Source organism: Drosophila tropicalis, unplaced genomic scaffold (assembly GCF_018151085.1).
Source record: "Drosophila tropicalis isolate 14030-0801.00 unplaced genomic scaffold, ASM1815108v1 contig_593, whole genome shotgun sequence".
NCBI lineage: Eukaryota > Metazoa > Arthropoda > Insecta > Diptera > Drosophilidae > Drosophila > Drosophila tropicalis.
Window position 1 is genome coordinate 14,541,852 of NW_027173070.1, and position 23,476 is coordinate 14,565,327.

Below are 23,476 nucleotides of genomic sequence, written 5' to 3' on the forward strand. Positions count from 1 at the left end.
TAGAAAAGTAAAGTGCAGGTAAAACAGAAACAGTGTGTAAAACATATAAAAAGGGTTTGATTTGTTTTTCCTTTTTGCTTTTTTTTTTTTTTGTTTTTATTGGTAGTTTTAAAAACTTTATAACTTAAAACGTACAAATATATTTATATATATAATTTTTTCTCGTGTATTTGTTTTCATTGCATGCACAACTTAATTGGCTAAATAAAAATCCATTCAAAAAAAGGGTTAAAACTAATTTCGCGTATGTATATAATGTAAACATATATATAGAATATAGATATTTTTCGATTTAGTTTGCAATAAATATATGAATTTTTAAATATACAGCCATGGGCGCAATTTCCCGTGTAAACCCAAAAATGCAGAGCCCCCCCACAAAATGTGCAAGATCAAAACAAAAATTTTGGAATGTCAATTGTTAAATGACAATTAGGTTTTCGTTACAAAAAATGCATGATAGAGAAAAAAGGAGGATAGTATTTTTTTCGGCTTAGTTTTTAACATTAACATAAACATAAAGAACGAAACACTTTTAGCTTGCTTGTAATTTTTGTGTATAGTTAGGGAGTGGTGGGTGGGTGGTGTGTGGTGGGGAGATGTGGAGGGGGTTGGCAACTTCTTTTTTCTTCTTCTTAAACACAGCCAGGCGGGTATTTGCGGGATATTTGGATCTACTAGTTGACGGCACTTGTCTTCTTCTTCTTGTTTGCGTATTTTACCTGATTGGACCAATCACCAGTGGGCACTGTGGCCCTATAGAACTTTGAGCTAGTTTTATTGAAAATCGGCAACAATTCATTAGCCTCATCGGACAAAGCCTGCAAAAAAACAAGATAGAGATATTAGTTTTTCCATTATCCTTCCATCGCATTTTGTTTTATCACTCACCTTTAAATAGATAATAGCATCGGTGCCATATCCTTCACAGGACATTAAAACAATGTCACCATGAAAATATCTTGCATATAGCCTCGATATGGGTAAACCATAACCATAACCAGCCAATGGCACTGTATGCAAATCCGATTTTGATGGCTGCGGTGCTGTACTATACATATATTTGAATAACTGATCGGATTGAGAGCGTGGAATGCCGCCACCTTGATCGGAGATCTTAACACATATATCCTCTTTGCCACGACAAATGGTCACTTTGAGTGGTGGCAAATTATCGCAATTGTCATGATTATGCTCGACGACGGCACGCATCGAATTCTTGAATAACTCAAAGAGCATATGATATAAATGGGAAGGCACATATACCGTCCGTATGGGCATAATGTCATTCGCCTCACAGCTATGCTGTTGGATCTCCAATGCCGGACTGTTTAGATAATATTGATCACAGAGAAAACGTGCATTCTCATAGGCATCACGCACAACATCCGACAGATCGCAGGCAGGATCAAGGCAACCAATGTGCCTGCCACCAGAATGTGGATTTGAACCAAAGAGAAGAGCTTTATTGAAAATGAAACAAAGTGAATCATTAAATCAAAAACATTCTTTCCTGGCTTTTGCTCCCACTCACTATGTTGATTAATTAGCATTCGTATGCTAATGCGTGACATATATAGACGATCAAGAAAATATTGTATGGAACTCTCGGTTGGTGCGTCAACCTGGCCACCTTCATTCTCCTTCATTTCAATCACACCCTGAGCCATCGTTTGCACCACATCGTTGTGGCGATTTCTAATGAGATCCAAATCGCTTACAAATCTGCACAAAAGAAAAACATACATTTTAGTTAAAAGTTTTTAACTTATCTTAGTTTTTACTCACTTTTGTAGATTGTCAAGCGTAGGTTCGGCCTTCTCGTATTCAAGGACATCCTCGAAACTTTTCACATACCACGAACTGACCTCACTAACTGATCTTGTGTGCAGCAAATTATCGGGTAAAAGTGCAATCTCTTTCATTATATTTGCCAGACGTACGGGCAATTCTTTACGTAGAAATATATATGATTTCTTTTCGCAAGCATTTTGACCTGATTAAGCGAAAGATATAGAGAATAGAATTAGATTAGATTAGTTAAGTGGAAAACATAAATGTTCTTAGAGTATTCCACACTTCCTAAATGCATTTTAAAGACTAATTTAAATTCCTTAATCTTTAAAAATCCTCATAAATCACCCTATAAAGAAAAAAATATTCTAAAAAGCTGAACTTTATACAAGTTGAGTGAAACTTTGCACTCATTGTTTGTTTGTTGATTTTTTGGCATTTACTCATTGTCAACAGTTTCGTAACAAAACAAAAAACGTATCGGGCGATGTGGCAAATTAAGACTCAGACTGATGATGATAAGAAGCAAATGAACTTTTCTTTCACAAGACCTTGACGAAAGAAAGTGGGGACACTACCACAAAGTGACACGCCTCTCTTTAGTATATACATACATATGTATGTATATAGAAGCAATGTTCAATGATAATAATGATGATGATTATTGCCATGAATGCCGAGTGTTTCCCCCCATAATAACAATTTAGGCCTGATAACAACCACAATTAAATGGTCGAAAAAAAAACCACAACAAATTCGTCGCAGTAAATTGAAATTCCAGACAAAACAGATATAAATACATATATTTATGTTCATGTATATCAATATTAACTTAGCCGAGTTCATTTCCCATTGCTACGAATTTTTGGCAAAACAAAAAATTCACAAATCCATAAACAAAACCAGTTAAAAGCAGAGAACGGGACTATTTTTGGCCTAGTGTCTTGTAGTGTCAATGCTTTTATGAATCTTTTAAAATAATTTGCCCGTTCCAAAAGGACCCTTTCACTTCGAAGAATCAGAGGTTCTTTTGAAATCTTCTTAGCTCTCTTTATTCTCTTCTTGTAAGTTACAACGATAATGTTGATAATAAGAACAAATTTTTTAAGAACATTTCCAGAAGCTATTGCATATTTAAGGGGTCAGTTTCATACCAATTCAATGTGAATGCTAGATTCTAAGTTTAAAATATGAATTTATATTGAATAACAAAAATTAATCACAGTATAAACAAAAAGACAGTTTTCTCAGTAGAATCCAGTTATATCGAATCTCAAGGGACCGATGATTTTCGTCGTTATATCCGGCATTAAGCATACGCAGTGTATGTTAATATATGATATTATTAGGGATAAGTTAAAAAGCCACTAAATAGTTTAAAAACTTGGACTAATGTTTTTTAATATCCTAAGCTTACGAAAGAATATATGTATGTACATATGTATGGAAAAAAGCTCAAACTGGACTAACTAACGTTGTGCATTGGGCTTATAAGTACATACATACATATGTACATACATATGTACGACCGGAAGAATCCATCAAGTTTCATATCAAAATGTGAGACTAGTTTGGTGTTGATTCAAAAGCGACTAACTGTATGTCAAATCAGTTTGTTAAGCTTATCTATAACTATATTTGGCAGAAAAGTTAGTCGTCGTCGTAGTTCGTCTGTGAAGCGAACTGGTTTTTGTAATAGTCATGTCTCAAACTTTCTCACTATTGTGAATATACCCATTTTTATTGCAAGAGTATTAAAATGCCATAAAAATTAGTGAGAGACAAGATCAAGCAACCATAACAGACAGCAACAGGTTATCTACTGCAAGAGAGAGAGAGAGAGAGAGAGAGAGCGCAGGAGGTAAACAGTAAACAGAAGCTTCCACTATACGGAAGAATTTGCTAGAAGAAGCTTTGCTGGAGAGAGAGAAAAAGAGAGGGAGAGCGAGAGAACGAACGAATGAGCAGTTATTTAGTAGTTTGGACTGATCGTATCGTTTCCACACGTTTCCACACGCGCCTCCATTTGGCTTGCTCTTTCTCTTTCTTTCTGTTTGTCCCTCCTCATCCTACTCATCGTCTATTGCGCCCTACACACATATACATATATGTATACTTGATGACCTCAAAACTGGAGCTTTGTTATTGTTTACTTATTTTTGCCCATATCTTTGTATACCTTGTAAAAGTAGTTTGTATTCTAAGGGGTATATTGATGAATTACATATATAATTTTTTACTTACTTTGGTAGACTACTTTTGAGTGCTTCCGAATAACTTATGTCCCTATGACTATGCTTAAAGCTTTCTAAAAATACACTATATTTTTAATGTTTAGGGAAAACCTTTTTTACTTAAAGGAATAAGTTCTGTTCCTTTAGAGCCTTTTCCAACGGTTCTCTTTCTTTTAAGCCTTCATAACATTTACCTACAACACTTGTGCAAATTTTCACAGTTTGTTTCATGTAATTTTGTATTCACTTTGTTCTCTTGGCCTACAGGGTATGTAAAAGGTCGTTTCCCTTTATGAGTTCTATAACTTTTGTTTTTCATTTTGCTTATTTTGATTTTGTTAGACTCCAAAGCTCAAAAACAATCGAAATAAAATTGATATTGATTGTTGTTTCTTGTTTTTGGTGGATTTTGTTTGCCCTGTCTGGTCGGCACTTGACTAAACTTTGATGCATGGGGGCCACCTAAGGAGTACAGCGATATATATATGTATGTATGTTAAGTGGCTAGGGAATTGATAATCAGATTCTAGAGCATGCGTGCAATGCTAAATTGAAAGCTTAATGGTGGCATCGACACGAATTCAATCATTAGCAAGTTTTCTAGTAATTCACTTGTCATTAAATAATTCACAAGTAGAAAGGAGGCTCTCGTGATGCCAACAATTGGGGTGGTAAATCACCAAGACACCCCTCAAATGGAAGGCGTGTCCGTCAGTGGCAATTGCAATTACATTAAGGGCACAGCTGATGTCAATTGCATTACATTCTCTCTCTTGCACTTTCTCACCCTTTTGAAACAGCTGATTTTGTATTGCATCAGCTTTTAGCAATCATATGTCTCAATTTTCTAACCAGCCCCAACGTGTCTTACCTTCTAGACATACATATATTTGACTCACATTTGCCTTCTTCTCTAGTCAAAATACACGGCGCGTGTGAACGTCTTTCCATGTATATAAACATATATATCTCTTTTTGTATATATATATATAGCTCTACGTCTTAATTAACGGAACGTGGGGGTGGTGGGCTAACTGTTGACGTCTGTTGTTATTTATTTTTGTTTTGTGTGTGGTTTTTGCCGCCGGTTGACAGTGTACAAAGTTCAAAATATTGTATATAAAGAGAATTGCAACAATTTCAAAAAATGCTGCCCGTTCCGGACTTTGTCCTTAGATGGCTCGATCGAGTCATCTGCAAGGTTTTTTAGCTTTCAATTTTTCATCTATATCTTTTGATGTTTTGATCTATAGTATATATAGCTCAAGTATTTGCCTTTTTTTCCATCTCTCTTCTTTTGTCACACACAAAATAAATATTTATGTATATATTATTTTTCCATATAATTTTTTTTTCTTTTTGACTTAGCCCACGCATTGAAATTGGCACATGATCCGGCCCCCTTGAACATATTTTTCCTACATAGTTAAACACTTTTTTTTATATTCGTGTTTTTTATTATTATTGTGGCTCCTGATAGCGAAAGTGTTTACCTTAGAAACCCTACCACAAATAAATATATAAAGTATACGCAGTGTGTACTCTTGTTAGATTCCAAAATGGTTCATGTAAGGAAATAACAAAAAGTACCTACCAATAAACGCTTTTTGATAATGGAGGTTAAATGGGGGTCTAGTTTAGTTTACTTGGCTCTGAAACGTAAATACGCGAATTTTCGTACTCTTTTGTATATTTATCACCTCGTAAACAACATTGCACACATTTAGCACTAGAACTCTAGAGCGTTAATCAAATGTCTGGCCTTAAGAATCGATCCAATTATGTATATATAGTAGGCCCCCGCCCCGACCCCATACCATGTGTCAATCAGAACGTCGTTCAATAATCTCTATATAGATATGGCATAATTACTAATATTAATGGAGGATATTTCTTTTTTCTATTTCGGACAATTAATAACTTATTGGGTTGGTTGGGCAGAAAAATGTAGCCACAAATTAAGTACAGTTGCCGACAAAAACACAAACACACCAAATGCTAAAACCAAAACAACAAATAATACATGTTGGGGAACGATGGGGGAACCTTATCATCATTTAACTTCCATGGGCTGGCATCAAAGTTCAAGTATTTGCAGTTAGTTGGGGGGGAGCTACTACCTAACACATTTATATTAGGCTGACTGGGGGGTGGCAGGCGCCATCTGATCAAGTGGAATTCATTCACATTTGGTTGGAACAACTAAAAAATACAAAAATGCAAAACATATGACAGATAATGCTCAAGCCATAGATAGCTAGAGACCCAGAGAAAGAGAGAGAACAAAGACAAGTGAAAGTTAAATAAAAATCAAAGTCATAAATATTGATTATATGAATTAATTAAAACGAATGGCAAATAGGTAAAAAAAAAGTCCTTTTTCATTTTGCTTAAAAGGTAAAGAATATTCAAGGAATTCGCTTTCTCGGTTTGTTTTTTCTTTTTTGCATTTTTATTAAGTTAAGTAAACGACTCTATCTTTGGTAAAGTAAACAGAGTTAGGTTCATTTTTCATTTAAAAAGATAAGTATATATGTATGTATCTAAATCGATTTACTTTCATTAAAAAATTAAATTTTTTCCAATCGAAGACACAACTGTACTTTTTTTTCCGCATTTATTTAATTTATAAATGACCATGACAGAGGAAAATCGTGTTTATTTTTCTCTCCCTCTCACTCTCTCTCTTTTTAGTAAATATTATAGTATTTCGATTCGCCATTTCGACTGTTTACTGTGTCATTTAATCTCTTATATCTTTTGTTTTTTTCGGTTAACTTTTCCTTGGGGTTAATCAAAATTTAAAATGGGTTTTTAAGAAACACAAACAAAGCTTATTGTTCACGCCTGTTTTTCATGTAGATGAACCTTTTCTAGACAACTCTCTATTTATAGACAACAAGCAACAGCAAATAGCAGTAGCTATTTTGATAACACAGCCTCCCAAGAGAACGAGTGTGAGAGCGAGAGAACATGTCTTCCTCCACCCGCCTAACAACATCCTCTAACCTCAGCCCCCTTTTGCCTCATGCCTACCTCAACGTAAGCCACTTGGGTTTAACAGTTTCTGGCCTATTTGTGATACTTTGCTTTGTTTTTTGTTCACATGTGTATACCCTTACCTAAAAGATTAAATTAACTTTTGCATGAGCTTTGCTTTACTTAATCTGTAAAATTAGGAAATAGGAGTTTGTTAAATTAGCAAATTCAAGTCTCCCTAGTTGAATTATTTTTATATTTTCCATTAATTTTCACATCCTTATTGTTTCAAACATTCTCACAATTTTCTAATCTGATCCAACTGAACCGAATATTTTTGGTTTTTGTTTTAATTTTAATTTAATTCTACTTGTTTTTCCTATCCATTCCAATAAAAATGAGTAAAGTTCTGTACCAAAATGTTTATGTTTAAAATGGAAGTTGATCTTCAAACATTAAACATCGAGTTTACAACAAATGAAAACTCTATTAAGCATTTTCAAATAAAGAAAAAAGGCCGTCAAATCCATCAACCCATTATCAAGCAACATATCTGTGAATATATATATATATATGTACATATATCCTATATATTCATTTGCAACTGTGAGTCTCTTTTAAAATATATATAGGTATATATTAAAACTGATTTAATAGCAATAATTTAACAAATATATCCCAAGAATTAGTCGATTACTTAATATCGTGGGATAGAAATATTTATATATATAAAAACATTTATTCATATTATATAGCAGTGCCAGATCAATGGGTTAAATTTTAACCCACTAAAAAGAGCTCTTAACTTTTCAATTTTTTCTACGTTGACTTTCAAGGCTGATTTTTATAGCCTCAAGAAAATAGTAAATTGACAATTTAAGCGTTAAATTGAAATGTTCTATAACTAAATAATTAGTTAGTCATACATAAGAGACCTAAGAATGATTAGACAAAGCGATAAATTCTTAAGAGTGTAGAACTAATAACGAATATTCTCGGTATTAAGACGAGTTCATTCTAGCCTTTTCTCTTGTGTCTCTCAAGTCTCTTGTCATTTGTGTGGGACTCAAACGGCAGGTTGTTGTTGTTTTTTATTGGGGCAGGCTTAGGAAATTTTCTTACATGACATTGAAACGTCCTTGAAACTGTTCAACTGGAGGGTGGAGGCCGCCACGTGCCGCCCTGCCGTTAACTGATGAATGGACAATGCTTGTGGTGGGGGTGGGGAGTGAGGGAAGGGGATGGGAAATGGGGTGGTGTGGAAGTAGTCGGCTTCCACTTCAGTATTTTGTTGCATATAGAATTTCATTGCCAAAACATGTTTATAAATTCATCGAGACTTGTTGTCATTTCCGTTTTAGCATTATAATAATAGCGAGTGGATTGGTGGGGAAGGGTATGTGGGGAGCGCAGTCGAAGGAGGAGGAAAAGCTAAGTTTCAATTGTTTAGATTATACATGGCTTGCTCGCACTCTCTCTATCTCTCACTATCTCATTCTCGCTCTTTCTCTGTCTTTGCATCAAACCAATCTCATTTTTTTTTTTATATATTTCTTGCTCTCTCTTTTCGGCACAATCAACAGTTTGTTGTTGGGAAAAAAACTGCTTAATTGACAATTCAATGAAATTAAATTGGCTATTAGCTAACAGTAAAATAAGTAGCGAGAATTTTGCGCAGTTTAAGCTGCACTTAAACACTTTGTGAGTTCTCCTCCTGCGTGAGTAAAAGTACTTAAAATAAGGCAAACGCCTGTGTGTCATACTCACCAAAATCCATAAACTGTTTGATGGAAAGCGGCGACGGATTAAATCCAGAATAGAAATCCAACATTTTGGCCAAACTGGACATCGAGGATGAAGCGGCCGCCAAGCGGACGGGAAAGAGACGCATTTTTCTGTGGAGGCGGGTGGGAGCGGTGGAGAACAAGCGAAAAAGAGAGCAAATGTGCTAATGGGGGTTGTGGAGCGGCTTTTTTTTGGGGTTTTGTGGTGTGCCGGCAGGCGCAATGTCCTTACTCTCACCTTTACCACTCACAAACACACTCACTCGCGAGGGCACACACACACGCAAACACGTAAGACAGGACGTTGACTTGTCGTTTAACAGCTGGCAATCCGTATTGTTATAAATCAATTGATGTTGACGACGATGATGATGAGCGAGAGCTTTTTGTGTTTCGTATAAACTTAACAAAATCTTTACAAAACTGCCAATGTTAGCTCTTATTATTGTTGTTGCTGTTGGTATTGCTTTGTTCCGGGGCAGGTGACTGCCGATGCGCCATATAAAATGATTATATGTAACGTTGACTTTTTCTTTTTTTTATTGTTTTCAATATGTTGTTTTGTTTTTGTGCGCCATTGGCAGACTGATTCTCCCGGGCTCCAGAGCTCCACACTATATAAAATCGGCCCCAATTGGAAAATAGAGGTGGAGAACAATCGATGGCACCATCGGCACTATCGATGATTGGGCACTATCGATAGTAGCAGACACTTTCGATAGTGGGCGTCTCACATCGCTGATAAATTTGTTTTATTATTGATGATCGATAACTTTACACATCGATATGTAAAAGTTGAGCGCAGATATTCAAAATGAATATATGTTGAAGTAAAGGAATAATTAATATTTAATAAATAAAACTATTTAAATGACAGTTGGCGATTTTTTATTTCCCTTTTATTTTATTTTTTTTTTAATTTGAAAATTATTCCAATTTTATTAGAACAATATTCCAAAAACCTAAATTTATTCACACCAAAATATATATTTAAATTGAAAATTTTGAATAAACAATTTTGAAAATTATACAATGGATATAATGGATAGCCAGATCTGTGTGTGCGTGCATGTGGTGTGTGTATGTGTGTGTGTCTGTGCGTTGCTAAAAGTAAGATGTGTATAAAGGATTTTGGTTGAACTGCTTTTTCAATTTTGCATATACATATATAAATATTTTTTTTTTTTTTTTTAGGTAAATGTATAGTAGTAGTATACAGGTAGTATATGTTATTTCTATATAACTATTTTGGGTAATGTTGGTTAACAAAAACAAAAAAAAATCATAACAATTCTCTGTAAATGGAAATCAGCTTGTGTGTGTGTGTTTGTTTGTGAGTGTGGGTGAGACGGGGGAGTCATATTATGGGCAGATGTAGGGCACCTTTGATTTAAGATTTAATCGTTATACACACATATAAGCTATGTCTCTTTTTTATACTTCTTTATAAATATAACATTATAAAATGGATATTCAATATATGCACGTATATATATATGTATATATATATATATTTCTCTCTGATATCTCTGCTGCACTGGGGCTCTTACTACACTCCCTTTGCTCTGTTGGTATCCCCCATATATAGGTATATATATATATATTTCACCACCACCACAAACTACTTGTTGTTCACCATTTAGTACACAAAACGATTCATATTCATTCCCAGTCCATTGCCACCACAACCTCCGGCCGATGGTGGGGGACCACGATCATCGTCATCGTCACCTTCATACCCGGTGCGTGTAATGAAATTATTCCCACTGGCACGTGTTGAGCGTTTCATGGGCTGCTGCATCTTCAATTCATCTGAATAAACCCGATTGTCCTGCTTCACATAGTCACGCAAACGTCGTGGCAATTCTTCCAGTGTCAACGGTGTTGTTATTGGAACTTGTTCCACTGGCATTGAACTGCAACCCACGGCCGTATCGCTTGTATCATTCGAACGTCCGCACATCTGATAAAACAGAATATACGGTGTATTCGGCGAGGTGAGGCTGTGCATCTCCTCGGGCTGGGAACTTGTGACTAAACTGTCATTGAATTTGTACCAATGTTTTGATTGATCGGCGGCAAATGTAAAATAATGTCCCGAATCCATGCTATAGCCAGCATGCACTACTCCAGCATATAGATCGTAATGGACATTGGACATTTCCAGTAGCGAATCGGTAGAGCATAATTTAACAGTGACCTACAAAGATTAGGAGAATATAAAACCGGATTATAACAAAATCTTGGATCAAATCATTCAGATTAACTTACACTCTCATCATGAAAAACCTTGTGCATTAGTTTGGTACGAAAATGATATTTTTGATCATACTTGAACTGCTTCAGTGTCAAGATGAGATTACGCGGTGCTTGTATTATACCAATGCGACGCTCGGCATCACATAGTTTCTTGCAGCGCGGACAAAAATATTGATTATCGCCATCTAACTTCTCGGGCGAGCAGTAGTATTCAATTAGATCCTGTACTGAATAATTTGTGGCACCCAAATCGTCCTTGTCATCGGGAAATGATAATTGCAATTCCCGGAAACTGTCCTCATTGCGACTTTCCCAGCTACAGTCTAAGCATTTATAGGTGGTTGATAATTTACCGGCAAATGTCTTATCAATGGTTGACAAGGGTAATGGTTCTCCTGTTTGTTTTTGCAAGGGTTTCAACGATTTGCTGCCGCCGCTGCTGCTACTGGAGCTGCTTGTGGTGATTAGATCACGGTCCTTGCTATTATAGGGTATAACCTGGCATAGCTCACTTGACGGGGACTCTTCTTCATTGAGATGATTCTGATGATTGTGTATCTCTTGCTCGTGCAGCAATTCAAGCAAATAACCTAGGAACTCGGAACTATCTTGCTGTAATCCAGGGGTAAAGCCCGGTGGCCGTGTGGCATTTAACACTCGCGATGGGGTCAATTCGTGTCGCAAAGAATAATGCATTAGAGCTATCTGTTGTTGCACTTTGGACAGCAAGAGGGAACCACTTTCAATTAGCAGAATCTCACGACTGAAACTGGAATTTAAAATAAATTTATAAATTGCAAGACAATTTGCAATAAGGCGGCCACTTACTCGCTGGTCATGGCCAAAGCCTGGAGTACGCTATTCATGTAACAGGTATTACCCAAATTCACCAAACCTACGCGTGCATTTGTTCGGCCCAGACAGGGTAATGAATTCTCATACATGGCTCGAGCAATGGCAACATAATTATGCGATGGTTCATACATCTGCAATGTTGTCTTAATAGGGGCATACAGCTCATCATAGTCATTGAAGCGGAGCATTAGAGCATTGGTTAGATCTACCAGTTTCTGCATGCAAACGAGAGCCTCATTGCTGGCCTCATCTGTTGTACCAGACCGAGTCTTCAGAAGATGCACATAACTAGGAATCTTTGGCAAGATCTGAAAAACGGAAGAAAATAACTCTTGTAAGTCCTCCGCACTCTTTTATCTATACAAATATAGTTACCTTATGAAAGATCTCTGGATTTTGATTGATATTCGATAGCATATGGAATACTATTGGAGCCGCTTTGGGACGCAGGGCGGGAAACAAAAAAAGCGTAAATAGCTTCTCAATATTATCCAAAGCAATTTCATCGAGTAATCGATATTTGCCCTGTTTCCTTAGGCCAGTGAGGAGGGCCATGACCCAAAGATTTAAATTCTGACAGAAATTGCATAATTTTATCCATTCGCAGAGTAATCCAACAGTTTTGCGTATGTCTGCATCCTGAACATTTTGTTCCAATAACGTTTGGACTGCCTCAATGATAACATTTGGCTGGAACAAATGGAATACAATGGCCACAGCGTAGGATGGCGGCTCGTTGTCAGATACTGTGATCATATCGTAGACAACGGTTAAATAGTACATGAGATAACGTTTATCGAGAGCTAAAAAGGCTCCAACTTGAACAATTTCTTCCTTGCAACGCTTGAGATCTTCAGCGGATTTGGCAACTTTCATATTGGCCAGCTCGTATAGAATACGCTTATAGAAGAACATTGCATTTCGGGTCTGATCATTATGATGCAGTTGCTCAATGTTGTGTAGAACGGTTCTTAGATTTTGGAGACCTTTTTTGTTTGTGTTGTTGCTGTTGTTGGTGGTAGTGGTGGTGGTAGACGCAGAAGTGGTATCTAAATCCTCCAACAATACTTCAACACCCTCTTCAGAGATCTTTGGTGGTATCGTTCCGTTAGTTGCCGTTCCTGCTCCTTCGCCTACACCGCCTCCTCCTCCGCTTCCAGCAGCAGTTTCTGATGACTTTTTGCCACCAGTCGCACCATTGGAAGCATCTTGTTGAATCTCATTGTTATTCTGTTTAACAGCCATATTTACGAGTAATGCTGCTCCTCTCCCAATTAGATGTAAACGATGATGGCGTGGTCTCCTGGTCCTGCTAATGGATAGCCACTTGAATTTTAGCTTCTGTTTGGCTCGGGCACTGCGGCTGCGGCTATTTGGAGACCGTCGTGTGCGCCGCGTGTCCTTGAACCTACCGCCTACTTTATGTGTCGTCGTTTTAAATCAATCTTCTAAACAGTGGCCAGCTCACATCCGCATGAACACACCAATTATTGGGCCACTCGGGAGGAGCTAAAGACAAGGAAAAATGTTATTTCATAAATAAATGAAATTTAATCAATGATACAATTTCGATGGGGCCAGAAGAAGCTGCCATTGCCATCGTCATGTCATCATCATCATCATCCTCCTCTGCCCTGTCTCCTCGTTTCCACACTTCCCTCCCACACTCTCTCACTCTTTACCTTTGTTTTTTTTTTTTTTCTTTCTTCTACTAAGGCCCCGTTTCTTAGTTTATTAACTTCTGCTTTGAAACTGTATTTTTTTTCTTAGTTAATTTACGTTCGCTTTTTCGTTACACAAATCTAAATTAAAATTCCTACCTTATTGGACTGAATGAGAATATGAAATGTTATGTTTTTTACTTTACTTTTAATTTGCTTATTATATGGGTTTTCTCTGCCAGCGATGGCCCGATGTTTTTGCCCCCTATTTTAGATGATGTGATTTGTTGTTTACTTTTATCTGGCAGCACTCGCACAGTACAGCGTTGCCAGAGCGGCGAAAGTGTTGAAACTTTTGTGGCGAGTTCATAAATTGTAAGCGAATTCGGGCTTGCTAGTCGAAGTATCAAAAACAAAAACAATAAAATTGACTTGTGGCAACAATAAAAAGTAAACATTTAAAAAGCAAATAAAGTAAATATATTTCTAAATTACTATGCATCCTGGTCAAATTGAAGTCAATGAAATTAATGGCTACTGGACTTTTCTGGCAAGCGTAAGTCCAAACAACCAACCATAAAAGCCGCCACCACGTTTAACTGATTTATATACATATATATATGTATATATTCTGTTTCCAGATCGATTGGTTAGATCCTTGGCTTATAGGTCTTATTTGTATACATATACTTACCACTACTGCTGCCTTACTTTCGCGGAACAATACAAATTTTCAAGTTTCCCTGTTCTTAGTTTTATGTGAGTAAGAAAACATAACAAGAATAACAACAACACCAATAACGAAAATAACTAAAACATTGACTGATAAAATTTGCTTTGACTACTTTATATTTCATCATAGTGCTGGCTGTTTACTTCTCGGAGGGCATTAATGAATATGCGGCAACCAATTGGAAAACATTCTCCAAACAACAATATTTCGATAGCAATGGACTATTTATCTCAACTGTCTTTTCCATACCCATTCTACTAAATTGCATGTTTCTGATTGTAAGTAAACATGGAATTTGAAAGTGATAAGAAAGGTTTTCACCATTTGTGTTTGCTGTTACAGGGCACTTGGCTTTATAGTTCAACGCAATTGATGGCCAACCTAAAGACAGCCCAGATAAAGGAAAGACTGAGAAAAGAACGTCAAAATCTAGCAGGGGGAACCATACCAATTGCAACAGTTGGAGAAGGAAAAACGATTAAGTCGGAGTAGTTTTAAGAATGACCCCATGCATGGTAACGCTTACGTCAGTTGTATTGAATTTGCTCGCTTTAATTTCTAATTGAAGGGCACATTTACCTCGTTTTGTGTCCTTTCTTAAATTCCGTTTTACCTAAGTCAATAGAATTGTCTATATACATATTTATATTTATGAATATACCAAATTGTACCAATAAGGCTTTAGAGTTGTAATTAATAATTAAGATGAAATATAGCCATGCAAAAACGATGTTAATTTAAGACTGAATTTTTGTTTTTGGCAGTCTTTCTTACTTAATAGCGTAAAATGTTTTTTTATTATAATATTTTAAATTTCGAAACTCTTGAGAAGTAGTTACTTGCGAATGGGATTGGTTGTTTTTTATTTATAATAGCCATCTTTTTATGTGTTGTAGTTTTAAATAAAGATCAAATAGAGCCAAAATGATTGCAGTTTAAGTGTTGGCGCGATTTCGATAATTGTTATCGATATTGAATGTCAATAAACCTGTAGATATGCACCAACAGTACTTGACAAAATAATTTACACACAAATCTAGTAAAAAATTAATTGAATAGAAAAACTTAAAACGTGTTCTATTAATATTGAACATAATTTTAATCGCAGCAAATATTGGCATGTCTAACATTTCTAGTCTTTGCACACAAGAATAATGGCAATTCTGAAGCGCTGGGTGAACGTCCGCACATCTTTGTCGATCACTATAATTTTGAAAAGTTTCTTAACACTATTGTATTGTATTCAGATGTCATTCACTTTACACAAAACATTCGAAATATTTTTAATCTGTTGTCGTAAAATGTCGCATAAAATTAATAGTAACTAACAAATATAGCAAATTGAAAACTTGTCTCCCACAACTAAATGTAGCCCTTCCCGGTGTAGATATCGGCAACACGTCATCAAGTCTAGACAAATAAGAGCACCAGCATCCAATTGCTATAAAAAGAAAGAAGAACGTCAACGGAAACGGTACGGAACGAGTGCTAATTTCGCCGACGCGTCATCAATTCTGAAGATATAAGAACTACATACATATCTCAAAATGGCAAATATTGATATGAGTGGGAATATGCAAGTGCCTCAAGGGGCACCTGTAGGAGCTGGAGGATCTGGTGGCAGATTTTCTTTCGATCTGCAGAGGTAAAAATTGATGTCATAATTGAGAGAGACAAAAATGTACATACATATCTTATCTGATGGCAATTTGTATCTTTTTTTTTTAGTCTTCCTAAATTGCAGAATCTTCCATCACCTTTGGAAATCATACAGATTGTACGCAAATCTCTACGGCCATGGACCGTCTTCTTTAACATAAACAACTTCAAATCAGCCGTCAGCATGCAACGTCTTAATAATCGGGTGATGCGAAATTTGTCCTATTTCCAAAGCAATTATATATTCATATTTATTGTCTTGATGATCTATTGTCTGTAAGTAGCAACGTAAATTCTTCTGATGATATTATTGATAGATCAAAGAAATTACACTCTCCAGAATCGAATAGATTTTGTATAACGATTTACCTATCCTTGATCCTTTAGGATTCATCGATCCATTCATCTCATTCAGCAGTTCTTATTTACTCTCTATCAAATGATTACATTCTTTTCAATTTATGTTTAGTAATTGATTGAAATATTTTTTTCATTTCTAGAATAACATCGCCTTTAATCTTGCTGGTTATAGTGGGTGCCGCTTTCAGCTGCCATAAGATTAGAACTCGCAACATAAATGTTACTGTGGCTGGCCATCAAGTGACGCCCAAACAACAAATAATCGCTGTGAATTTGATTTCAGCTCCCATACTCTTTCTAGTGGGTGCTGGAGCAGTGTTATTTTGGACGCTTGGAGCTTCATGTTTCGTTATAGCAATGCATGCAGTATTCTATAACATCGATGCAATTGTTACCGAGGAGAACGAAGGTTTTTTATCTGAAGTTGTCTAACCATTTACTCTTGAACACGACGGGAAAAAAAAAACAAAACGAAAAAATGGAGCAAGATATTTGCCACACAGGGGCCTTATTAGTTGATAAATCCGAAAAACAAAAAATGAATAAATATATCTATACAAATATATTTATAATACCATACCTAGTTAAGTTTTAGCACCGGATTGCGCCGAATATGACCTAGAAATTAATAAATCGACAACAAAAAAACAAAACCAATACACAAGTTCTTTGTTTAGTTGTTTTTTAGTTTAAAGTATCTCACATAAGACTAAACACTTAAAGCAAAAATAGACAGCTTGGAATGTTTGAAATGTATGTAAATACTAAAAAAAGTTGCCATGAAATACTGCTTCAAAGTTCAAAATGGAAGAATTTATGTTTTAAAATGGTTTTTAGAAGTCACTATTTAAAGAATTTGGCTGGAAAAGTAAAAATATAACTCTAAATCTTCTAAGAGAAGAAAAGAGCATTTTATAGTTTTTATATCAAAAGTTTAAAGCAAAACCGTTTAAACATCTCTAATTGTGGCACTTTAAGAAGTTTAGCATCTAAAAACCATTTAAAATTGGTCTAATCATTTTTGAGATTCTCATTTTTTGATGAACTTTTAAAGCGGAATAAACTTTTTCACCTGTACTTCATAGCGAGTGTGTAAAATATATATAATTATATAATTGTAAAATAGTCTAAATAAATTCACTGAGGTACAGGTAGTTAAAACTACATCTAGGAATGTGTGTTTTTCGGTTTTTTTTTTTTTTTTTTTTTATAGTATAGTTTAGCTTTACATAATAAGTCTTCTTGGTCTTGGTGTGCCCTAAGCAAATTGGGCACTGGAAAGTGTTGGAGTTGTTGTTGCTGTCGTCGTCGTCGTTGTCTCGTGCTCCTCGTCACTGGCATTTTGATCCAGTTTCTCGAAACCATTACGATTGCGATCCCTATCTAGTAGGCCACCCAACTTAAAGCCTTCTTTTTTCTCCCAGGCATGACGTCGACTATGAGTGCCAAAGGGAAGGCAACCACCTGATGATTGAATAAAAACTAAATATTAGTAGATGAATGCAAAAATAGCTAACTTTTGAATTAATGAGTTAATCTGAAAACAAAACAAAAAATAATAAATGAAAACAAAACAATGAAGTGTTAATTATATGTAGATAGTATAAATTTTGTCTATTTATATTTCGAGTGTATATATAAAAATGAGATTTCATGGACATTGGAATGCAACCAAAAGAAACTTAATATTACTACAGAACCAAAAAAAAAATGAGTTAACCAATAAGTACAAGAAATTATTGACGCACACACAAAAAATACAAAAATATATGAATTATAGGACACATTGAGGGATTTGTGGTTGGTTGGAGAGGTATTAGCACAGACTTTGATTGGACGAGGTCAGTTTGCGATAGACCAAGTCACTAGGAGGTGATACGGCAATGGCTGTTGCCTGATTACCTCGTTTCCGGCGCCTTGCCTGAACAATCAGGGCTAAAGCGAATGTGGAGCCAGCAAAAAGTAACATAAGTGAGGCCACTATAATGGCTTTGGCACTGGGATGATGTTCGCTACCACCACCATTCTTAGGTGACGAGGTATTCGTTGAGGATTCGGCAATTTTTTGATTCGTCTCCTTGTTGGCCGTCATTGACATGGGTTTGGCCAATGATTTATGCACAAATTTATGTATACGCGTGGGATTTAACTCGGCCACATAGATTTCATTGCCATCTGTTGTGACGGCCACATCATGGGGGTTCTCGAATTGTTGATTATTTGGCCCAAATTTGGAAATTAATTGTTTTGTACGCATATTCAAAACAAATCCATGGACTTCGTTATAATGTTGGGGATTCTCACCCATTTCTGAGGTGGGTCCATTCACAATTACCAATTCGCCTCCTACAAAAACAAACAAGAAAATAATTATATTTACTTTTACGTGTGTATGTTAATTCCAATAGTAATTACCCTTGGCTGGTGTATAGGCCATGCTAAATAAACGCTCTCCAATCAAAGGATTGTGATATTGCGAGTGGAACGTCCCATTGACTGAATAGAAACATTGAACTCTGCCGTTTTCTCTATCAGCTGCACACAATAGCTCTAGTTCGGGCACCAAGGTCAAAGCATGAGGAATGGCAAAGTAATTTTGTGGTGCTATATCATAAGATACACCCGAAAAGGAGTTCTGTCCCCAAGTTAGGATCAATTCGCCCGCCTTGGAGTATTTAAGGATGCGTGCATTACAATAACCATCGGCCACAAAGAAATCTCCATTATTGAGCACAGCCACCGAGGTGGGCTTGCAGAATTTTTGTTTGCCCGAACCGGGCTGGAATGCTGTACCCAAGGTGAGCAATGGCTGGGCCTTAGCAGCGCTGCCACCGCGTGGAGGAAATTTAAATACCTGATGCATAGCCACATCAGTCACCCACACATTATCTTCGGGATCCACTGTCAATCCATGAGGCATGTAGAAGCTGTAACGGGATACATATATCAAAACATTGTTTCTTTATATGAACTTGTTGCTTACAAATTTTTGCCCCATTCGTAGAGGACTTGACCAGTAGCCGGCTCTAGACCAAGAATGGTATTCTCCTTGATTGGTCCACGAAAGTTCTCTCTATATACATTGCCCAAATCAAAGGTTCTGGGTCCCCAGATGCGATCTACACGATGAAAGATGACCACATTGCCAGCCTTATCGAAGCTTACAGCTGTTACAGCACCCAATTTCACTTTGTTCGCTGGCCAGTCATTCTGATAGACAAAGGCTAGGAGGAATTTGTTAAAATGGTCAATCGAAATATGTTTTTGGCAGACTTACTGGTATTTAGTTTGGCCAATTCAGCTTTGATATCAGGTAAGGCCTGTTTGGTTTGAATTTGTGGCCAATTGATATCGCTTATGCCGCCGCCTCCGCTGCTACCCTTTAATATTTGTTGCAGTCGCTCGTTGTTATGGTTTTCGACATTCTGTAGATAACGCAACGAACTTTGATTCTGTGTGTGTTTGTATAAAATCGAGATTAGGATTAGGATTTATGGTTTTCTATATGTGCAATAAAATGCCACGGTTGCAAATTGTATGTATGTATATGAATTTTTTTCTTTTGAAAATCAATATGCAACATATGCGACAGACTGAAGGATCTAGCAGGATCAGGATATGAATTAACTTGGAACTCACCTCTGCCACGACAATAGATTGAAATACATTTGCTTGGATTAGCCAAATCAGGAAGCAGATGCTTGAGATTTTGTCATAGTTTGCCATTTTTCCTCTTTTCTTTTTTTGTCAATTCCTCTACTGCAGTTTTTCACCTTTACGTCGAGATCGTGTCACGTGGCCACAGCTGTGACTTGCAGTCAATTAGTTTATTCTCTCACTCTAATTTTTCCTAATATTAGTTTTGTGCTTTGAACTGAAATGAGAAATAATAAACTCTAACTAATTTTGCGTTTACGTTTTCGTTTTGTTTAAGCAGCTGTTTGTTGGCAGCAGGTTTAGAGTAAAACGCGTTAGGTTATTTCTGTCGATAGACGTTTTTCAACACTGTATTCGACGTTGGGTCGCGAAATAAACAATTCAGTTTACAAACTATTTTTAAAAATATGGCAGACTCAGATCTAAACAAGAGCATTGAGATAATAACAAAAACTGAGGAGCTGGCCGATAAGATATTGGCCAATAAACATGAGTTAACCATAATGGATAAACGACGGCAACAGACGCGGGAGGCTCTCCGACTCATGACGCAGAAGTCCCAGGATCAGGACGAGAAAGTGTGGATAACATTGGGTAGCATGTTAATTAAAATGCCCAGAAATAAAGCCACTGAACTACTGAAAAAGGGTAAGAGTTTTAAATATTACAATAGCTGGCAGCAGTCCGAGCAATTCCCTAATGCCTATTTAACTCATTGTTTGTCATATTGTGTCTTGCTTTGCAGATCAGCAACAAATAGAACAGCAAATCAATTTGATTTACTCAGAACAGAAGATTTTGGTTAATAAACATCGTGATATGGAGTTTAAATCGCCATTTTCGGGCACAAACCTAAAACCTTTGGACCGAAAAGAGTTTGCAGCACTGAAAAGCAATTTGCCTCTGCTGTGAAATTAATTGTAGAATTTACTTACTATTGTGTGTAATATTTACATTAAATCATAACTGTTGTTGTAGTTTTTTTTGTTGTTGTTTTGTTTTATTTATTTTGATTTGAAATAAGTGTGACCAACTACCTGCAAATTTTGCGCACACTTACCAACACTTTTGTGTTGGGGGCTTTCTTGAGCTTGCCATTTGTTTTGTTCGTGCCGTTGTCTCCGTACGTCTCTTTCGGAATGTCAGTTTGTCGTTGATTGTACGAAAAAATTCCATATAAAACTCTCATTGATTGAGTTTTAAGCAATTTAATTAATTTAAATAACTGAAGAAGCAGAGCAAATGTAAATTATTATAAACTTCCTTAATAACAACAACAACAAAAGTCTTTTGATGTGCAAAAACAAAAACGTGCACTTCGGTTGCGTGAGTGAGTGACTGAGAGAATTTATTGTGTACGAAAGCTTGTGTATGTGTGTTGAATTCTCCCACATTGCCTGCCCGCCCCCTTACCGCCTGCTGACGCCCACTCTGTTAACAAATTCCCTTGCACAAAAAAAAAAAAATAACAAGAAAAATAGGAAATTTTAGTGCAAATAAATTGCTTTGCTTATCTCGGCGCGCGCGCGCAAGTGTGTGTGAGTGAGGTGGAGCGTGTTATGTGAATGTGTGAGTGTTGTTAATTAATTTACAAAAACCACGGCAGAGCTTCAAGCAGCAAAAGCAGCAGCAGCATCTGTGTTTGCCAAATAACTGAGATAAGAAAGCACACTAGCTTAACAACAACAACAACAGCAGCAACGAATTTTTTGTCAACACCTCCTGGGCCTCTCTCTCTGACAAGTAGCATTGCCTACTCCCCTCACACCCACACACAAAGCTTGCAACTAGAAAACGAAAGTTCTTTTGCATGCACTTGCTCTCTCTCTCTCTGCTGCAATAGAGTCTGAGAGAGAGACCATCAAAAGAGAGTGAGAGGGAGACAAAAAGCGACGCGGAGAGTTGGCAAGAGGGAGGCACTCTTGGACACTTGGCCTTGAACTTGGCTATGGTAAGTTGACTTTTTTTGTGTTATTTTCTTTTACCTCCCCGTTTGGTTCTTGTAAGTTTTTCTCTTTTGTTGTGGTTGTTTAATATTTTCTTTTTTTATATTTCTTAGTTGTAGAATTTGCTTTCTCCTGGTTTAAACCGCTTTATCGTTATGTTTGTTGCTGGTTAAAACTTGTCCAGCCACTTTAATAAATTTATGCTTATGTGTGTGAGCTTGTGTCTGTGTGTGTGTGCGGGCTTTGATTGCAGCATAGAATTAAGTGACAACAGCAGTCCAACGGCACCCAGTCGTCCCATCCCACCCATCTCCCGCTCTCTCTTAGTCACAGCATGAGCGCAGCAGCCGGATAGCGTCAACTGATAGCAGCTTGCGACAACAAGCGTGTTGGAGGGAGGGAGATGTAGTGGGTGGGCGGATCAATGCCCACACAGAGAAGGAAAACTAATACAATTGAAACTTAGCACTTGAAAATTATGTAAAAAAAAAAAAAAATTCCACTTAAAACATTTAAATTGTATTGAAATTCCTTTTCTTGCTTTACTCATTACCTCATATTAAATAGTCAACAAAACTCGTTGCTCAATTACAAAATGATAACTTTGTACCTTTGGGAAAACATCTCTCCCTCTCTTCTTCTCTCAGTCGTTTGCACTCTACTCTTTTCTCTCTAGTTCTGAATGATGTTGGGTTTTTTTTTTTCGAATACCTCGTAGCCTCCCACTGTGTGGGTATATATGGATCACGTAAAAAAACAATTAATAAATTTTAATATTCAGTATCAGTTTTCGTTGTCATTTCAATTTTTTTATATATTTTCAGAAATTTTAAAATTAATTATTTAATACAGGGTATTACAAAATATTTCCCTGTCATGACTAACAAATAATTTGTTTTATTATAATTGTAATATGTACTCACTCTACTCGGCATTTGCACATAAAATTATTTATACAAATTTTCCATTTGATTAGCACAAAATTTTCGATAGGAGAATTCTTAGAAAAGTACTTGTTTCTATTGGTTAATGTTTGTTTTTGTCTTCCTGTTTTTTTTTGGATAAATTTTCCATAGTCCTTCACTCATTGATTAAGTTTTCAATTGAAGTCACGTTCGCATAAAATCATGAATAATAAATATTTCCCAAAGTTGATTGACTTTATCAAGCTACACGATATTGTCCGGCATTCATTGCCTGTGATTTGTAAGTTAAATTCTAATATTTTATTAGTGAAAACAATTTTGTTATACAAAGGATCTTTCCATTAACCAGACTAGATCTATGTGAATTTAATACACCATTATTGTCGTAAAATTGACTTTCGTTTCGATTTCAAGATATAACCAATAAAAAGACGATAAAAACTCGTTTCATTGTGATTTGAAGATATTTAATTTTATTACATTAAACTTAATTTATGCCAAAACCAATGAAAAGGGTGAAAATTACACCTGCGATAGTTAGAAATGAGCGTGAAGATCTGATCTGATCCATCTTCTTGAAGCTGTGGACAATCAATGATTTTCAAATATATATGTACATATGTTTGTAT

General features: G+C 36.2%; 7 protein-coding genes across 20 annotated transcripts in view; 4 read left to right on the forward strand and 3 right to left on the reverse strand.

Moving 5' to 3' along the window:
- Window positions 1-404: 404 nt before the first annotated feature.
- Window positions 405-9,420, reverse strand: Pdk (pyruvate dehydrogenase kinase). The gene is made up of 5 exons (XM_068291089.1): window positions 8,775-9,420; window positions 1,789-1,996; window positions 1,535-1,725; window positions 892-1,463; window positions 405-821 (listed from the first exon to the last, which is right to left on the reverse strand). Exons 1-5 carry the CDS (start codon window positions 8,896-8,898, stop codon window positions 678-680), a joined length of 1,239 nt encoding a protein of 412 aa, XP_068147190.1. The 5' UTR covers window positions 8,899-9,420; the 3' UTR covers window positions 405-677.
- A 242-nt stretch (window positions 9,421-9,662) lies between these two features.
- DUBAI (Deubiquitinating apoptotic inhibitor) lies at window positions 9,663-14,402 on the reverse strand. 3 transcript variants are annotated; one of them, XM_068291083.1, is made up of 5 exons: window positions 14,261-14,402; window positions 12,281-13,414; window positions 11,879-12,213; window positions 11,063-11,819; window positions 9,663-10,991 (listed from the first exon to the last, which is right to left on the reverse strand). In XM_068291083.1, the coding sequence occupies exons 2-5, from the start codon at window positions 13,148-13,150 to the stop codon at window positions 10,431-10,433; spliced, it is 2,523 nt and encodes an 840-aa protein (XP_068147184.1). In that variant the 5' UTR covers window positions 13,151-13,414; window positions 14,261-14,402; the 3' UTR covers window positions 9,663-10,430. The 3 variants fall into 3 exon arrangements, with proteins under 3 accessions (XP_068147184.1, XP_068147182.1, XP_068147185.1); XM_068291081.1 differs by lacking the exon at window positions 14,261-14,402 and adding an exon at window positions 13,726-13,866; XM_068291084.1 differs by lacking the exon at window positions 14,261-14,402 and adding an exon at window positions 13,773-13,832.
- Tmem18 (transmembrane protein 18) lies at window positions 13,948-15,120 on the forward strand. Its single transcript, XM_068291090.1, has 4 exons — window positions 13,948-14,122; window positions 14,208-14,325; window positions 14,429-14,577; window positions 14,642-15,120. The coding sequence occupies exons 1-4, from the start codon at window positions 14,063-14,065 to the stop codon at window positions 14,789-14,791; spliced, it is 477 nt and encodes a 158-aa protein (XP_068147191.1). The 5' UTR covers window positions 13,948-14,062; the 3' UTR covers window positions 14,792-15,120.
- Window positions 15,121-15,539: 419 nt separating this feature from the next.
- Window positions 15,540-16,982, forward strand: LOC137577714 (prenylated Rab acceptor protein 1). Its single transcript, XM_068291261.1, has 3 exons — window positions 15,540-15,944; window positions 16,028-16,234; window positions 16,459-16,982. Exons 1-3 carry the CDS (start codon window positions 15,847-15,849, stop codon window positions 16,748-16,750), a joined length of 597 nt encoding a protein of 198 aa, XP_068147362.1. The 5' UTR covers window positions 15,540-15,846; the 3' UTR covers window positions 16,751-16,982.
- Window positions 16,983-17,498: 516 nt separating this feature from the next.
- On the reverse strand, window positions 17,499-20,270 carry Pal1 (Peptidyl-alpha-hydroxyglycine-alpha-amidating lyase 1). Its single transcript, XM_068291260.1, has 6 exons — window positions 19,958-20,270; window positions 19,596-19,770; window positions 19,302-19,542; window positions 18,734-19,245; window positions 18,221-18,664; window positions 17,499-17,782 (listed from the first exon to the last, which is right to left on the reverse strand). Exons 1-6 carry the CDS (start codon window positions 20,042-20,044, stop codon window positions 17,577-17,579), a joined length of 1,665 nt encoding a protein of 554 aa, XP_068147361.1. The 5' UTR covers window positions 20,045-20,270; the 3' UTR covers window positions 17,499-17,576.
- Window positions 20,271-20,305: 35 nt separating this feature from the next.
- On the forward strand, window positions 20,306-20,952 carry Pdrg1 (Pdrg1 prefoldin-like subunit). Its single transcript, XM_068291263.1, has 2 exons — window positions 20,306-20,623; window positions 20,721-20,952. Exons 1-2 carry the CDS (start codon window positions 20,383-20,385, stop codon window positions 20,885-20,887), a joined length of 408 nt encoding a protein of 135 aa, XP_068147364.1. The 5' UTR covers window positions 20,306-20,382; the 3' UTR covers window positions 20,888-20,952.
- A 130-nt stretch (window positions 20,953-21,082) lies between these two features.
- The window catches only part of Mef2 (myocyte enhancer factor 2), a 59,189-nt gene continuing 56,795 nt past the window's right edge, over window positions 21,083-23,476 (forward strand). For 5 of the 12 annotated variants that reach the window (XM_068291255.1, XM_068291248.1, XM_068291256.1 and 2 more), the window contains exon 1: window positions 21,083-21,926. The gene's annotated coding sequence lies outside the window, so the exon portion shown is untranslated. The remainder of the gene's footprint in view (window positions 21,927-23,476) is intronic. The other 7 variants (XM_068291249.1, XM_068291257.1, XM_068291253.1 and 4 more) reach the window with 4 other exon arrangements.

What these genes read in the sequence shown, in the direction of transcription:
- Pdk (XM_068291089.1), bottom strand. Translation starts at nt 8,898, where the DNA reads ATGCGTCTCTTTCCCGTCCGCTTGGCGGCCGCTTCATCCTCGATGTCC. An exon ending in CAAACAGTTTATGGATTTTG is followed by an intron (nt 1,997 to 8,774) that starts GTGAGTATGACA and finishes TCGCTTAATCAG; the next exon opens with GTCAAAATGCTTGCGAAAAG. An exon ending in AATGCTAATTAATCAACATA is followed by an intron (nt 1,464 to 1,534) that starts GTGAGTGGGAGC and finishes TTTTCAATAAAG; the next exon opens with CTCTTCTCTTTGGTTCAAAT.
- DUBAI (XM_068291083.1), bottom strand. Translation starts at nt 13,150, where the DNA reads ATGGCTGTTAAACAGAATAACAATGAGATTCAACAAGATGCTTCCAAT. An exon ending in GCTTTGGCCATGACCAGCGA is followed by an intron (nt 11,820 to 11,878) that starts GTAAGTGGCCGC and finishes TTTAAATTCCAG; the next exon opens with TTTCAGTCGTGAGATTCTGC. An exon ending in AGGTTTTTCATGATGAGAGT is followed by an intron (nt 10,992 to 11,062) that starts GTAAGTTAATCT and finishes TAATCTTTGTAG; the next exon opens with GTCACTGTTAAATTATGCTC.
- Tmem18 (XM_068291090.1), top strand. Translation starts at nt 14,063, where the DNA reads ATGCATCCTGGTCAAATTGAAGTCAATGAAATTAATGGCTACTGGACT. An exon ending in ACTGGACTTTTCTGGCAAGC is followed by an intron (nt 14,123 to 14,207) that starts GTAAGTCCAAAC and finishes TTCTGTTTCCAG; the next exon opens with ATCGATTGGTTAGATCCTTG. An exon ending in TTCCCTGTTCTTAGTTTTAT is followed by an intron (nt 14,326 to 14,428) that starts GTGAGTAAGAAA and finishes ATTTCATCATAG; the next exon opens with TGCTGGCTGTTTACTTCTCG.
- LOC137577714 (XM_068291261.1), top strand. Translation starts at nt 15,847, where the DNA reads ATGGCAAATATTGATATGAGTGGGAATATGCAAGTGCCTCAAGGGGCA. An exon ending in TTTTCTTTCGATCTGCAGAG is followed by an intron (nt 15,945 to 16,027) that starts GTAAAAATTGAT and finishes TTTTTTTTTTAG; the next exon opens with TCTTCCTAAATTGCAGAATC. An exon ending in GTCTTGATGATCTATTGTCT is followed by an intron (nt 16,235 to 16,458) that starts GTAAGTAGCAAC and finishes TTTCATTTCTAG; the next exon opens with AATAACATCGCCTTTAATCT.
- Pal1 (XM_068291260.1), bottom strand. Translation starts at nt 20,044, where the DNA reads ATGGCAAACTATGACAAAATCTCAAGCATCTGCTTCCTGATTTGGCTA. An exon ending in ATTGGCCAAACTAAATACCA is followed by an intron (nt 19,543 to 19,595) that starts GTAAGTCTGCCA and finishes AATTCCTCCTAG; the next exon opens with CCTTTGTCTATCAGAATGAC. An exon ending in TACGAATGGGGCAAAAATTT is followed by an intron (nt 19,246 to 19,301) that starts GTAAGCAACAAG and finishes ATCCCGTTACAG; the next exon opens with CTTCTACATGCCTCATGGAT.
- Pdrg1 (XM_068291263.1), top strand. Translation starts at nt 20,383, where the DNA reads ATGGCAGACTCAGATCTAAACAAGAGCATTGAGATAATAACAAAAACT. An exon ending in CACTGAACTACTGAAAAAGG is followed by an intron (nt 20,624 to 20,720) that starts GTAAGAGTTTTA and finishes CTTGCTTTGCAG; the next exon opens with ATCAGCAACAAATAGAACAG.